This window comes from Echinops telfairi, unplaced genomic scaffold (assembly GCF_000313985.2).
Source record: "Echinops telfairi isolate 266 unplaced genomic scaffold, ASM31398v2 ScPeMD7_7416;HRSCAF=8454, whole genome shotgun sequence".
In the NCBI taxonomy this organism is placed as follows: Eukaryota; Metazoa; Chordata; class Mammalia; order Afrosoricida; family Tenrecidae; genus Echinops; species Echinops telfairi.
This window is the reverse complement of record NW_022111316.1, coordinates 2,280,259-2,294,644: the sequence shown is the minus strand read 5'-3', so window position 1 is coordinate 2,294,644 and position 14,386 is coordinate 2,280,259. Positions and strand designations below refer to the sequence as shown.

The following is a 14,386-nucleotide window of genomic DNA, read 5'->3' as shown; positions in this document are numbered from 1 at the left end:
TTAAAAAAATCCCCTCAATGGGTTGGAGAACCCCCCATTTCTATAGCATTTAAAACAACTCCATCTTCTGCTATCAGCTATCAGTGCTTCTGACTAGCTATGGGTCAGTCATGGCCAGCAGTAACAAGGGCAGCATTATCACATTTCTTGAGTGCTAGATTTTGATTGGAGTAGGAAACAGGCATCAGTGGCTGACTGTGCTGTTTTGAAGGTGTTTGGCTGCCGTCTTTGAGTAGACACCTCTTTCTGTTTCCTGTCATTGTTAGGTGTCATTGAGTCCCGGGCCATAGTGACCATATGCACAACAAAAGGAAGCACTATACAGCCCTGAACCATCCTTACAATTGTTCCTGTAATGGAGCTACTGTCCATCCATCTCCTTGAGGGTCTTCCTCTTTTCGCCGCCCCTCCACTTTACCATGCACGATGTCCCTCTCCGGGGACTGGTCTCTCCTGACAGCATGTCCAAAATATGCAAGACAAAGTCTTGCTGTCCTTGCCTCTAAGGAGGGGAGCACGCTAGCCTTTTAGCAGACCATGGTACTTTCAATATTCTTCTCCTCCAGGGGAGTGCCAACAGTTCACACGCACCCATTCTTCCTCAGTCTTCCTTATTCAGTGTGCAACTTCCACACGCCTGTGTCATGCTTGAGTCAAAATCTGAGCACGAGATTTTGTTGCTATGCAACCCCTACACTGTCTTTGTTTCTGCGAGTTTAGACGGAACAGTTTGGGACTGGTTGAAAGCCCCACTTCGGGGCGGGGACTTGGAGGGGGTGAAGGAAAGAGGCCCCTGGCGGTGTCCGTGCCTCGAGTGTTCTGCGCGTGAGAAAGACAAGTTGTAGGCTTAAGGGGCCGCCGATCCCTGTAGGTTGTGAAGAAGCAGAAGTTGGGCACTGTACCCATCCCAGCTCCAGCAGTCATTTCTCCTGTGTGCTCAGAGATCGATAACGTGCGTGCGGCCTGGGAAGAGAAGTTTCCAGCAGAATGTCGAAAGAGCTCAGGCTCTAGATGGGAGTGGGAGTACTCCCTGGAGGCGCTTCCTCTCCATTGTTGAGCTTGCAGAGGAATTGGGGTGAGCTTGAGAAAGCTTGGGTCCCCAGAGGTTGTTGGGAGCTGTGGGGGGGAGCGTTCACTTCCTTACAAACATGAATTCTCTGACGGCAAGCTGTATGTAGACCTCTTTCTCTGGTGGGAGGAAACCGGAAAACCTGGCCTGAAAACAGGAAGATCTCTGCTTCTGTGTGAGGCTTTGGAGCTGGGGCTCTGGAAGAAGAGTGGAGAGGAGTGTCTTAACATGAGACCCCTGGTTGGTGGGCCACACATTTCAACAGTTCAGAGAAGGGGTTAGGAACCGGGGCTCCAGGGGCCAGGTCTTCCCACCCCCACATCCTAGCCTTGTGACTTCAGCCAAGTGATTAACTATTAACCCGATCCCTTTAAGGTGTGAGTTCCTCAACTTCAGTGACTTTTCAGTGGAAGCCTCGGGACCTTGAGCTCCAGGAGACTGCCCTGCATTCCCAGATCTCACCGCTTTCCGCCTTCGACGGGGTGTGTGTAGTCTTAGCACTTTCTGCGGCTCCCTTTCATGGAAACCATGTGAGCTTCCCTTCTCTGGCAGGTTTCCTTTCACAGGTGTGCCAGCTTCCCAAACACATGCAACACCAACGAATCCGTACCACCTCGCCTTGACTGAGTGGTCCCCGTGTGCCGGCTGTGCTAACTGCAGCGCTTGCTATCTCTTATCTCCTTTCCTCCTCCATCAACCCTGTGGGGGTAGGGAGTGGTACCCTTGGCACTCTATGGATGAGGAAGCCAAGACACCCCACGGTTAGTCACTTGCCCCGGCACTTCCATCTATATGTTACACCATGGAAGAGGTGGGCCTGAAACCCATCTATATGTTACACCATGGAAGAGGTGGGCCTGAAACCCATCTATATGTTACACCATGGAAGAGGTGGGCCTGAAACGAAGACAAGTGGGGCAGCAGACTCTGGGCACCTGGTAGCGTTGTTCTGCATCTTCAAGGAGATTTGGTGTGTAAGATGGCTCCTGGAAGTTCATGGATATGTGCAGTGTTGGCTACTTACCGTGCCCGGGATCCGTGATGAAGTTTTTATTCTCACCATGCTCCTTTTTGGGCTCTTTCAGAAGCAGCTGACACAGGATGATGATGCTGATGAGGTTGAGATTGCTATCGACAACACAGCTTTCATGGATGAGTTCTTTTCTGAGGTAGGCGCTTTCCTGTATGTGTGAATCCCCAAATGTGGATAAGGAAATATATGCTCCCTTAAAAACCCAAACAAAACAAAAGAAAATGCTGCCAATGAGTCTACTATGACTCTGTATTAGGCCGGGTTGACTAGAGAAACAATTCCAGTGACACTCATATATGTATAAGAAAGAGCCTTATATTAAAGACTAAATGTATATTAAGAAAACATACCAGCCCAGTCCAGATCAAGTTCCTAAGTCTGATATTAGCCCATAAGCCTGATGCTGGTCCATAAATCCCTTCTCAGACTCGTGCAGCACATGCAATGATGCAAAATACAGGAAGAACACAGACTGGTGGGTGCAAAGCCTTGTGGATCCACTTGTGGTGGAAGCATCTCCAGGACTCTCACCAGTCTCTATGTGGCACCACGTGGCTTGCCAATAGGATGGTGAAAGCTGAGAGAGTGTGTGTGGTCCACCTCCAGGGAGAGAGAGAGAGGCCGGCCTCAAAGAGTCACATATCTCTTCGCCCTCCAATCAAGTTGCAGCCTGACTGACAGGCTAAACGATGCCCACATGATTTTACGGGAGCAGTGTTGGCACAAAAAACCTAACTATCATAGCCCACTCCTTCGTTCTTTTAACTTCAAAAGGTTATGCAAGTACCACAGACACAGGTTATGCAAGTACCACAGACTCATAGGGTACGGTAGAACTGCCCTGCGGGTTTCCGAGTGACTCTAACTCTTTAAGGTTGTAGAGAGCCTCATCTGTTTCCTACTGAGCAGTTGGTGGGTACCAATGGCTGATCGTAAAGTTAGCAGCCTTCAAGGACAGGATGGAACTGTCCCTGTGAGTGTCTAAGACTAACTCATTACGAGAGCAGGAAGACTTGTTTTTCTCCCTTGTTGTGGCTGGTGGGTTTGAATTGCTGACTTTGAGGTTACTGGTCCTACACCGTAACCACAACACCACCAGCACTCCTTAGTAACGCATTAAAAGCTCATATTTTTCAAAGGTAGCAGAGGAAAGTCAGTCTTTAGCCAGGGTGGAATGGCTGGACCCTGAAGGTTACAAGGTGATTCTATTCAGTCCTTACTTGGGTGGATTTGAATTTTTAATCTTATTTTAAAAGTCAGCAGAGAATAAATTACATGTAATTAGAGAAAGGCTTTTAAATTCCTATGCTATTTGACACCATTTTAATGATAACCTTTCTTGCGTAAAGTGCGTAATTTAAATGCAGAACCAGCCAGTGATTCGTGGCCATGAATGGATATAAAATCCTTTCAACTTTAAACCTGTGATAGAGATTTATAGAGATGTCTACAGCTCCTTGGACTTAATTTGAGTGGTAGCTGAGAAACCAGGAAAGCACCAGCTTACTCTGTAAGGTTCTGAAGAGGCAAACATGGCTGTCTCGTCTGCAGGCTGAGGCACTCTGCATTTGAAGGCGGTCTTTGGGCCTGTGCTGCTGTAGACCATGGCTGGTGGAAAGCTCGTGAAGGGAAAGTTGTAGTATGGACAGAAACACAGGCTTGGAACCAGATAACTCATGGCTATCAAGCCACTTCCTTCTCATAGCAGCCCTATAGGACAGGGTAGACCTGCCGCTGTGGGGCAGAAGCTCTTTACAGGAATGTAGAAAGCCTTGTCTTTGTTCTATGGAGTGGATGCTGGCTTTGACCTGCTGAGTTAGTGGTTAGCAGCCCAATAGAAGCCCTGCTTCTGGTAGTGGTTTATTTTGTGCATGTTCCTTTACCTGCTGATCCTTGGTTTTCTTATCTATAAATTGGGGTTAAACTTAAGAGAGCATTATAAGAGTCCTTGGGTGGCGTGGACAGTTAAGCATGGAACTAGGAGCCAGGAGATTGGTGCCTTGGAGGAGAGAACTGGAAATCCACTTCAGAAATCCTGTAGCGGGAGATCCACTTTAGAGATCCTGTCGAGGGAGATCCACTTCAGAGATCCTGTAGAGCAGCTCTCCTCTGACTCATGGGGGTCGCCATGAGTCAGGATCAACTTGCTGACACCCACCACCACCACCCAGGTGACGAAGCGGTTTTCATGGGAACATGTTTACAAAACGCGCAGTGGTGTGGTGGTGGCAGGTGCTGTGGAGTGGCTTCTGACTCCTAGTGACCACCGTGCACAAGCAAACAAAACGCTGCGTGGTCAGGCATCAGCCTCCCAATTGTTCGTATGTGTGAGCTCAGTGCTGCAGCCGCTGTGACCGTCCATCTCCTCCAGGATCTTCCTCTTGCTCGCTGCCCCTCTAGTTTACCAAGCGTGACGGTCTTCTCCAGGGCCTGGCCTCTCTGAAGTACGCGAGAGAAGTCCCGCCAGCCTTGCCTCTAAGGAGCCTCCTGGCCGGCCTTCTCCCAGGACGGATTGGTGTGTTCTTTCGGGCACCCTCGGCACCTTCAAGACTCCTCGGCAGCGCCGTCCTTCAGCACCATCCAGTGTGGCCTCTGGCATGTACGAGGGGACTTTGGAAAGTGTGAGGAAAAATCTCATGATCTCTCAACGTATTTTTTCCATGGATCTTTTGAAGCCCCATCGTACGTGCTCCACGAAGGAGGCCCTCCCCTCCCGGCTGAACCAAAAACCCAGATGAAAAGCAAAATCAGAACCTACACCAAAGCTTTGGCCCATGCTCAACCACTGAAGAGCAAGCTGCCTGACTTGTGAGAGGAGCCCCGGGGGCACAGAGGGCCGACAGTTTGGCTCTTGGCAGAAATGTGGGTGGTTTGAACCCAGCCAGAGGTGCCTTTGAAGACCATCTGCTTCTGAAAGGATGCGGGGAGGAGCAACCCAGGGAGCACCGTTGTGTTTCGCAACACGTGGGGTCACTTCGAGGCAGCTGGTCTGGTTTGGTTTCACAGGCATACAAACAAACTCTTAGTGATTCTATAGGCTAGAGTAGAACTGCCCCTTTGGCTTTCTGAGATTTTCAAATCTTTATGGGACCAGACAGGGTCATCTTTCTCTCAAGGAGTGGTGGATGGTGGGTGTGTTAGGCTGGGTTGTCTGGAGAAACAAAACCAGTGACCCTCATAGATGCATAAGAAAGAACTTTACCGAGAGGTGATTTTATATGAAGAAGGCATCCCTGCCCAGTCCAACTCACGTCGCTGGGTCCAGTGCTAGCTGGGTCCTCTTCAGACTCACACAGCTGCAGGCCAATGATGCAGAAAGGTGAAGCAGGGAGAGCACAGTCCAGTGGGTGCAGTCACATGGATCCAAGTCTGGGTCGATTGGAACTTGGCAAAGTGCCAGCAGCTAGCTCTCCAGGTCAGCAGCCCACATGGGGCCATCCCCAGGCACAGGCAAAGGGGAAGGCTAAAGGCAAAAGAGAGAAGTTTTCACTGTCTCTCATACAAAGGCCTCGCCTCCAAGGAGGCATCCTCAAGCCATGACTTGACAGGTTGGCCCCTACCCATATACTTTCACACAGGTGCAAGCTGACATAAAATCTGACCTCCACAATGGACTGGAACTATTGACCTTGGGGTTAGCTGCTTGTTGTCTAGACCGTTATGCCACCAGGGCACCTTAAGTCACAGACATAGAGGTGGGGAATTACAACACATATTCCTGGAAGACATTATCCATACCAGTTGTATAAGTACTTTAAACTCCAGGTACCTCTGAAATAGCAATAGTAATGTAAACAGATGGAGTCCCTGCGTGGCACAAGCGGGTAAGCATTTGGCTGCTAGCAGAAAGGCTGGTGGTTTAAGTCTACCTTGCGGAGCCTCCCTCGTGGGCTCCTGACTGCAAGGTCAGCATTTCAAAACCACCAGCCACTCTATGGGAGAAAGACGCGACTCCCTGTTCCCATAAACGAGGTACAGTCCAGGAAACTCCATGAGGGCAGTTCTACCTGCCCCATAGGCTTGCTATGCATCAGCATCAACTTGATGGCAGTGAGTTTGCCTTTTTGGTTTGAGAGGTGTTTCAGAAGATGGGCATAGTGATCTTCCGAGAGTTCAGCTATTGGAATGCAGTTCTATTCTGAAACACATGGGGTTTCTATAACTTGGAATGGCCCGGACTACAACTAGTGGTTTTTCCGTCAAGCGAGAAAGTATATGGGTGTGGCTGACACAGAACTACCGGAAAGTCAAATGTGACTTCAGTAGATGTCAGTTCCCGTCACCTTTGCATCTCCAAGTATTTTTCCTGTGACTTAAGTTGAGCACAGTGTTTATTTTTTTGAACGTGACCTGGAAAGATTCTTGGAAATGAGATGAAGTACATTCCAACCAGCTGCTGGGGAGCATGCCAAGGCCACCTTGCATTCTCTAACCAGGTTGACCTCCTGGGGAGGCACTCTTATGGTAAAATACACTGATTGGATAGGTTCCAGCAGGCCACCCTAGGTTATTTGCCAGAGGGCTGATCGTGTGAATCACAGCTGGTTCTCAGAGGCGTCCTTTGCTCGGCAAGGTGCAGACGACGGAGTCACAGGACTAGGGAGTGTTCAAAAGGCGCTTTGCGTTGTACTGTTCAAGTGGTTTCTTGAACTTCTCGAAGAAGAATTGGCCATTGGGTGTTTAGGTCACCTGGGCTGATCAGACCAGAAGCTGGTCAATGATAAACCCCATGGCTTTGTATTGTTTGCTGTCGTCTACATTTCTTCCTGGTTCTGTTGGCTCACTTGGTAGAGGGATCAGAGATTCAGAAGAAACAGGCCTGCTTTAGAAAGCTAAAATAATCAGAGTTTATTGTTCTGTATCCATCCACCCACCCATCCATCCATGCAAATACCGAGTCCTTACTGTCTTCCAGACAGGGCGTCAGGGGCTGGGCATGAGGTGGTCTATGCTGACAGGACCTTGCCCTCTGATGTGTCCACCTTTCACATCAGTGAGGGTAATAGGGACATATCAAAAGTTATGTGCTAATAGAAATACATACAAGGTGCTGGGGGGGTGGGGCATGGAGGAGGGCGTATTACATTCTGCCTGGGGGAAGGGAGAAAGAGTGGGGGGAGGCTTCTTTGGTTGTACCAGACTTAGAATCATCTTAGAATCACCTCAGAGTAGCACTTGCCTGATGCAGAGGGAACTAGAAGGCTCAGCCATCTCAACTTTAAGAATGTCTTCCAGGTGATTTTGTTGCCTGTTAGAGTTATAATGACTATGGCGTGGGGATTTGAAGTAAGGAAGGGGTGGGATCACAATGTTTTAGGAGGCAGGTTGTGGAGGTGGGGAATGGGCAAGGCTACGCATAGGGAGACCAGCATGTTGATTCATGCACTGGCCTGGGGGAAAAAGAGGAGTGCTCTGTCCTGCATCTGTAGTCTGGGCAGTAGCAGGGAGGATCACTTAGGGCTGCTTTTGAACAACTGTGGCTCAGGCAGTAACGCTATAGAATTATTTTGTATGAGGAGGGTACGGAGTTAAGAGCAGTGCAGTGACTCAGACGTGGCGGGGCTCCAGGTCAACAGCCCTGTAGTTTCTCCTGACTTTCCCCTTAGGATGGAGAGATGGAGTCTGTTTCAATTCGTTATCGCCGTGTAACAAACCAACGCAGCGCTCAGTGGTATACAAGAAGCATTTTATTATGCTGACAGATGGTGGGGATCAGGAATTCAGAGGGAGCACAGTGGGGTTGGACTATCTCTGTTCTAGTTTCTGGGCCTCCAACCAGGAAGGCTTGAACAGCAGAAGTCCAGAACACAATGGCGAACTCTTTACTCAGGTACTTGGTTGGTGGTTCTCCAAGTGAAGCTTGGAAGAGTGTGTCAGCTAGAGTGTCTATGGCTTGGGCTTGGGGTCATTGGGCTTGCTTCATGGACGCCCAGGACTCTTAAGAGCAAGTGTTTCTGCTGTGGAAGTGGTACAGGCCCTCACTTCTACTGTGTGGTCCTAAGCCTGCCAAAGTCAAGAAAGCAGGACATTGACCTCACCTTCAGTGGGAGGAAGGGTCCAGGATTTGTGGTCAAGCCTTTAATTCACTCACCTTATTGCGATGGCTATAAGCGCTTCTCTCTGGTGAGATGTGTTTGATGTTAACTGGTCTTGATGATTTTGAGGGCCTTTTACAATCCAGTGGCAAGCCTTTCCCCACCCTTGCCTCAAAGGGGCTGCACACAATGCGTTTTCAGTAAGTAAAGATGCCTATAGAGTGGACAAAGTTTTTCCCTTAGTACTTTCTCTGCTTTCCATTGACTAATTAGATTCTACTGGCTAATTAGGTCCAGAGGGAAGAGGTCATGCTTCTTAGGTAGATGACTATCATTAGTATAATGTGTTAATTATCATGGGTTCCCTGAGGTAGACACCCAGCTTGAGGGGTTGACTCGCTGCCCTCCAGTCCTTGGCTGGCTGCTGCTGACATCACGGAGAGTTTTGTTACCCCATTTCCATTGTTGTGACGATTCAATGAAACGTGTGTAAGAGCCACACACAACACAGTCCCAGGAATAAGATAAATGGGCCTCACTGTCGATGATTTTTGTGTTTATATTGTATGCCTCCTATTGAACACGTACTTTGTGTTGAGCATCTGGTGTGCATTATTTCATTTCATCCTCATAGGAAACTCTGAAATGGGAATTAGGATAACCCCCATTTTGTAGGCGAGAGACCTTCAGCACTGAAAGGGTAGGTGCTTGTTCAAAGTTGTAAAGCTACTAAGTAGTGAAACCAAAGTTTGAACCCAATCTTTTGGACTCTACTTGTGATCTTAAACCTTGTACTATCTGGATTCTCTCACATTACTGACAAACTATTTTAAAATCCATTAAAAATAAGGTACATCAAGCAGGCATTGGGACTGCATTAGCATGGTGATTTTAAACAAAGCAAAACAGCAACTTTTGGATTGGGTCACCCATTGTGTAAAGAGCTCTTTTGGTTAGAAAATACAGAAATAGAGTACAAAGGAGCTTAGATGGAAAGATTGTGGAAAAATTCTATTATCTACTTAAAGTTTTCCTCCCATGGACTTTTTGATGCCGCCTCATGCATCGTATCTGTGAAAGGGACTGGATCAACATCAGACAAAAAAAGAGAGTCAGATGTGCATGTTAACCTGATGCAGGATGAATGTGCCGCAACATGGAGAGAAGACACAGGCCGTTCTTTGACCTCTACCTGGTTTCAGGGTGGGGTCTGGCATCTAACAGCTGCCTGGATTCCAGCTTTGGCTGTGCCTGCCTCTGGAGCTTAGCCCTGGATGAGTTCTTCTACCACTTTGAGCCTCAGGGTTCTCTTGTCTAAGGAGATGGTGATGGGAAAGACCTTAAAGAGCTCACACATATCTGATTCCTTTTCAGTTCTTCAATAGATATTGTGTAGAATAATGTCAGTACTGTATACTTCACACAACAGACCTTAGACAGACACACTTACAGCCATTGCGTTTTTTGGTTCAACATGTGTAGATTTCCTTACTAGGTCCCCCTACCCAAGATTCTATAGTTATCTGGCAAATAGGCAAAAGGAAATCGCATGTACCTGCCACCATGAAACACCTGGAAGTCCCCTTGGGTGAAAACCAGCACTTCCAAGAAAAACGAAGACACAGAGTTCAAAGAGGAAAGTTCTGTGGTTGACCAGTTGCCCATCTTGAAGTCCTTAGGAGGAAAAGGGTTCCCTGATGATATAGTTCCGTGATTGTTTAGTGAGCTGTGTTTACAATTCTGTGAAGTTCATTAATGTTGGTCCCCAAATAGTTAGGATGATGACAGAGGAGAAAGAGCAGCTATATTGGTCGGATAAGGGTGAGAGCAGCAGTTCCTGGGCTTAAAAAGTCCTGTAGCAGAATGAAGATGGAGCACCAATTCTCCATGGCCCTGGCCTTGATGGTGCTGTTGAGAAAGTGTTGGACTGCTATCTATGCGGTCGGCAGTTCAGACTCTCCAACGACTACTGCTATGAAGAGTTAGAGCCTTGGAAACCCTCCATAGGCTATGAGTAGAATGCACTTGATGACAGTAGGTTTTGGGATCTGGTCTCTAAATGCCCACAGTCTCATCCTAGCATCCTCCTCCTGCTGTCTTTTGACCAGTGACCAAACTTGGGGCCATGATGTTCTTCAGTTCATGAGATACTATTCTGGAAGCGATTTTCTAGACATCAGACATGCGAAGGTCTAAGGCCTTGTAGACTCAAAAAATAGTGCATTTTACTAGAGAAAGTCCTCCCCTCCCCCCTACTTTATGTTATGTAAGAGTGCAAGGAAATGGAAATAAGATGTGATGAGTGCCATTTTATGAGTTGTAAGAGGAACCAGTGTTTGGTGTGAGAGATAAGGAGGAAGGGAAGAAGAACACGGTGACCATTTCTGGGCTATTCAATGGCCAGTTTCTGGATTGGTTGCCTCAAGACACAGCCAGCATTCAGAGATGCTAACCTGGATAAGTGTAAGAGTCTGCTGAAAGTGAAACAGTTACAGAGAAGTGAACAAGTGAAGTGTCAGGTTCATTGGAAAGAGCATTCCACTTGGGAGACTTGAGAGTCCACCAGCTATGTGGCACAAGACCGCATGTTAACCTTCAGTTACCTCTTCTGATGGATGGTGCTTACCACATCCTGGATTTCTGCTAGGATTTGTGTGAGGCTGGGTCGTCTAGAGAAACAAATCCAAGTAATAAATATAAGAAGGCATCCCAGCCCAATCCAACTCAAGTCCATAAGTCTAATACCAGTTCATAATCCCTCTTCAGACTCCAGGAGCTACATGTTGGTAATGCAGAAAGGTGAACAGGAAGCTAGATCCTATTCCTAAGCTGGTGGGTGCAGAGTCCCATGGATCCAAGGTCAATGGGAACATAGCAGAGCATCAACAGCTCTCGGCCAGGCCCATGTGGCTGCCCCTTGATGCAGGCATTGGGACTGCATTAGCATGGTGATTTTAAACAAAACAAAACAGCAACTTCTGGATTGGGTCACCCATTGTGTAAAGAGTTCTTTTGGTTAGAAAACACAGAAATAGAGTACAAAGGGGCTTAGATGGAAAGATTGTGGAGAGAAGGGAGAGAAGGAGATTCCCAGTTTCCCTCTCGCCCCTCTACTTATTATTAGAAGGCCACATTCCTCAGGAGGCCTCATCAGGCTGTGACTTGATTGACAGGTGGATTCCACCCGTACACTCTCATATCTTCAACGTGACAAAAACATCTAACTTCACAGATGACATACGTGAAGGTTGTTTTGCAGCCTGTTAAAATGATTCAGAATATTTGGGGTATGCCTTTATGCTTGTTTATACTCTGATGATATTGATAAGTTGATATTGTATTCTTGGTCTTTAAGTACGGGATCGGACTGGCCAATGCTGGCACACGGACATCAGTACAGTTGTGGTTGGGGAGATCCGCTGCTCCAGTGGCAGAAAATACTGCTTGGGCCTAGATGAACTCATTTTCTGTCACCGATTTTCTCTGTAGTTTGGAGAGTTACCATCAGGCGTGTAAAATAGGCGAACTATTCATTGGACGAAAGGGATGCTGGGAGCTAGATATCAAGGAACGTTTTTGTTGGATCTCAGATGTTAAGATCCTACTTGCTGATGTTTGGGGAAGGGGTGGAATTCTCAACTTCCAACCTGGGTAGGAGACCCAGGTTCAATTCCCGACCAACGCACCTCAAGCCCAGCCAGCGCCTGTCTGTCAGCGGAGGCTTGCATGCTGTTACTGGTAGTGAGCAGGTTTCACCAGAGCGCAAAGGCTTGTCATGTGCTTCTCAAAATCAGCCAGAGAAGGTTCTCCAGATCCCAGCAGTCCGGTCCCCCATGCAGCTTAGAGATAACACAGGACCAGACACTGTTTTGCTCTGTTGTCCGTGGGGTTCCCGTGAGTCCAGGGTGTGTGACTTGACAGTATGGAGTATTGAACTGGATTTGTCTGTCGATTGTTCCAGGGTTGGCATACCGCTTATTCTGGATGTACAATGGGGAAGCACCCTGAGTGGTGAATCTCTTCTCCATGGGCTGCTCCTGCATCTTCAGGGACCATGTGCCACGGGTTGCTGGTGCCTTTGAAGAGGGAGGTGGGCTTCCTTCTTTTTGGACTTAGTCCTCCTTCATCAGCACCTGGGGGTGCTGTCCATCTGAGGATGAGACCTACCTTCTATCACAAGACCCTCGGATACGCAGAGCTAGTCTGTGGCTTGGGCTCCGGGTGCTGATTTTCAGAGGGAATCTGCGAGTCAAAGGCCTTTCACCAGAATGTTTGCCTGAGAGAAGCTCCTGCTGTGGCCGGAGGCGGCTCATTGCTCTGGCTCTCTCTTTCTCTGGAGTATTCTTCCCGGATTTCCCTGGCTTTTGGCCCAGAGGCTCCCATTCAAGGGTGCTACATTTATCCCTCTCAGGGAGCAACACGTATGGATTTATAGAGTCTGCCCTGCTGAGATCAGAGCTTACGTGGCCACGAGCAGGGTGCTTCCTGGGCAGTGCAAGACACGTTCGTTCTCCTGTTCTTCTGTAAATCAAGAAAGTGGGTGGCCCTCACCAGAGAGCTCCCTTCGCTTTCATCTCAGGCTTGGGCATACCTGTCCTCTGTAACGACGAAGGTTATTCCCTTTCTGATTGCAGATTGAGGAAACCCGGCTCAACATTGACAAGATCTCAGAGCATGTGGAGGAGGCAAAGAAACTGTACAGCATCATCCTCTCGGCACCCATTCCGGAGCCAAGTGAGTGGTTGGTGGGAGCAAGTCACCCACAGTGACTTTGTGCTGGGGCTGAGCCTGTCTGGTTCCCTTCCTTCTGTGAGCAGAGGGGGTGTGCACATGTTCTATCTCCCTAGTGTACACATCGGGACATCGCCACATCTCTATCTTATCTGAGCTCACCCTGCCCAGCCCCACGTCGTCAGCTCTACGTGAACCATTTAGATGAAACTTCCTCTGCCTCCCACGTGACTAGCACGGACCCTTCCTGCTTTTCACGTGAGCCAAGCGGGCTTGCCTCTCCGTTTTGCTCACCTGTTCTGCCTGATATGTTTTCCAGCCCCTTTCCAAACCCTATCCACCCGTCCAGACCCAAGTCAAGTCCCATTTTCCACCATGGTGATCCAAAATGGTAATCCCCGCCACCCCTAGGCTCCACAGGTGCCCACAGAGACAAGCTTTGTATTTGTTTTTTCTCCTGATTGTCCCACACTTTCAGAGGAGGGGAAAGGGCTGTATTTTAGGTTCGTTTATGATGGGTTTCAATTCGGATCTTGTTATTTCATTCCTAAAATTCTTCCGTGTTCCGTCTTACCCCAAGATTGAAGTGGAGACATTTAGTGGCTCGTTGGAGAACCGTCTTGGTCACCTGCCTGCTTCTCGCTTCATCCTTTTCTCCGGCCATTCTGTCCCCTCTTCTTTATGGACCTTGAACCAGAGGAAGCTCCAGACAGTCTGCAAACACTTCTCCCGCCTTCCTATTGTTTACATGTGGTTCTTTGTAGTATTAAATTAAAATAGCGAAGGGGAGGTGAGGGGCCAGCTCCCACCCACTGCTACTAATAATACTACCCACGGGTTCAGTAATGCACAATTGTACGGTTGAGTTATATAAGTATCATACTAAAGTCATCGAGAGCATGAGAGATATTGCAATAATACAGTCAGACACATTACATGGTAGCATTGCTCACCTCAGCCCAGCGTGGTGGTCCACGGGGAGAGAGGGGGAAGGGAAGGAGGGGAAGGGAACAAGGGAGAGAGGACTGGAGAGGAGAGGGGGAAGAGAGGGGAGTGACGAGGGAGTGAGCAGCAAGGAGAGATCAGAGTCAGGGAGCTCTATATTGCTGACCCACGTCTATATACCTTTTGGGGGCATGCCAGCCCACTAATTACAGGTAGAGACATATGTTATGGGAGGGGCTGCACTATAGGTTACACAGCAATGAGAAGGTGGTCTAGGGGTGGTCTCTGGGTCTCCATAGGAACCATTATCAGTAGGGTGAAAACTCCTCCTACAGGAGCCTGTCCATTGTCCCCAGAGGCAGGGAGCAGGCCCACTCTTGTGGTGGGATGGACAGCAGTCTGGCAACTGATTGCCCTCAGTGGGGGTGAATGCCTGCACATCTGATCTCCCCCCACAGTTCTTTCTCTCTGAGATGCCCCTCGAAGCTGCGATGCCTTCTCTACCAGGTTAACTCTTTTGGTTACTCCCTGACACCCTCCCCTTCCGGCATGGTTCCAGAAGCCTTTCCAGAA

At 48.5% G+C, this 14,386-nt stretch overlaps 1 protein-coding gene across 4 annotated transcripts in view; it reads left to right on the top strand.

Moving 5' to 3' along the window:
* The first annotated feature begins 2,154 nt into the window (after window positions 1-2,154).
* STX3 (syntaxin 3) overlaps window positions 2,155-14,386 on the top strand; it is a 32,448-nt gene continuing 20,216 nt past the window's right edge. For all 4 annotated transcript variants that reach the window (XM_030887517.2, XM_045297026.1, XM_045297025.1 and 1 more), the window contains exons 1-2: window positions 2,155-2,238; window positions 12,772-12,871. In XM_030887517.2, coding sequence (XP_030743377.1) covers window positions 2,218-2,238; window positions 12,772-12,871 — 121 coding nt within the window. In that variant the 5' untranslated portion in view covers window positions 2,155-2,217. The remainder of the gene's footprint in view (window positions 2,239-12,771; window positions 12,872-14,386) is intronic.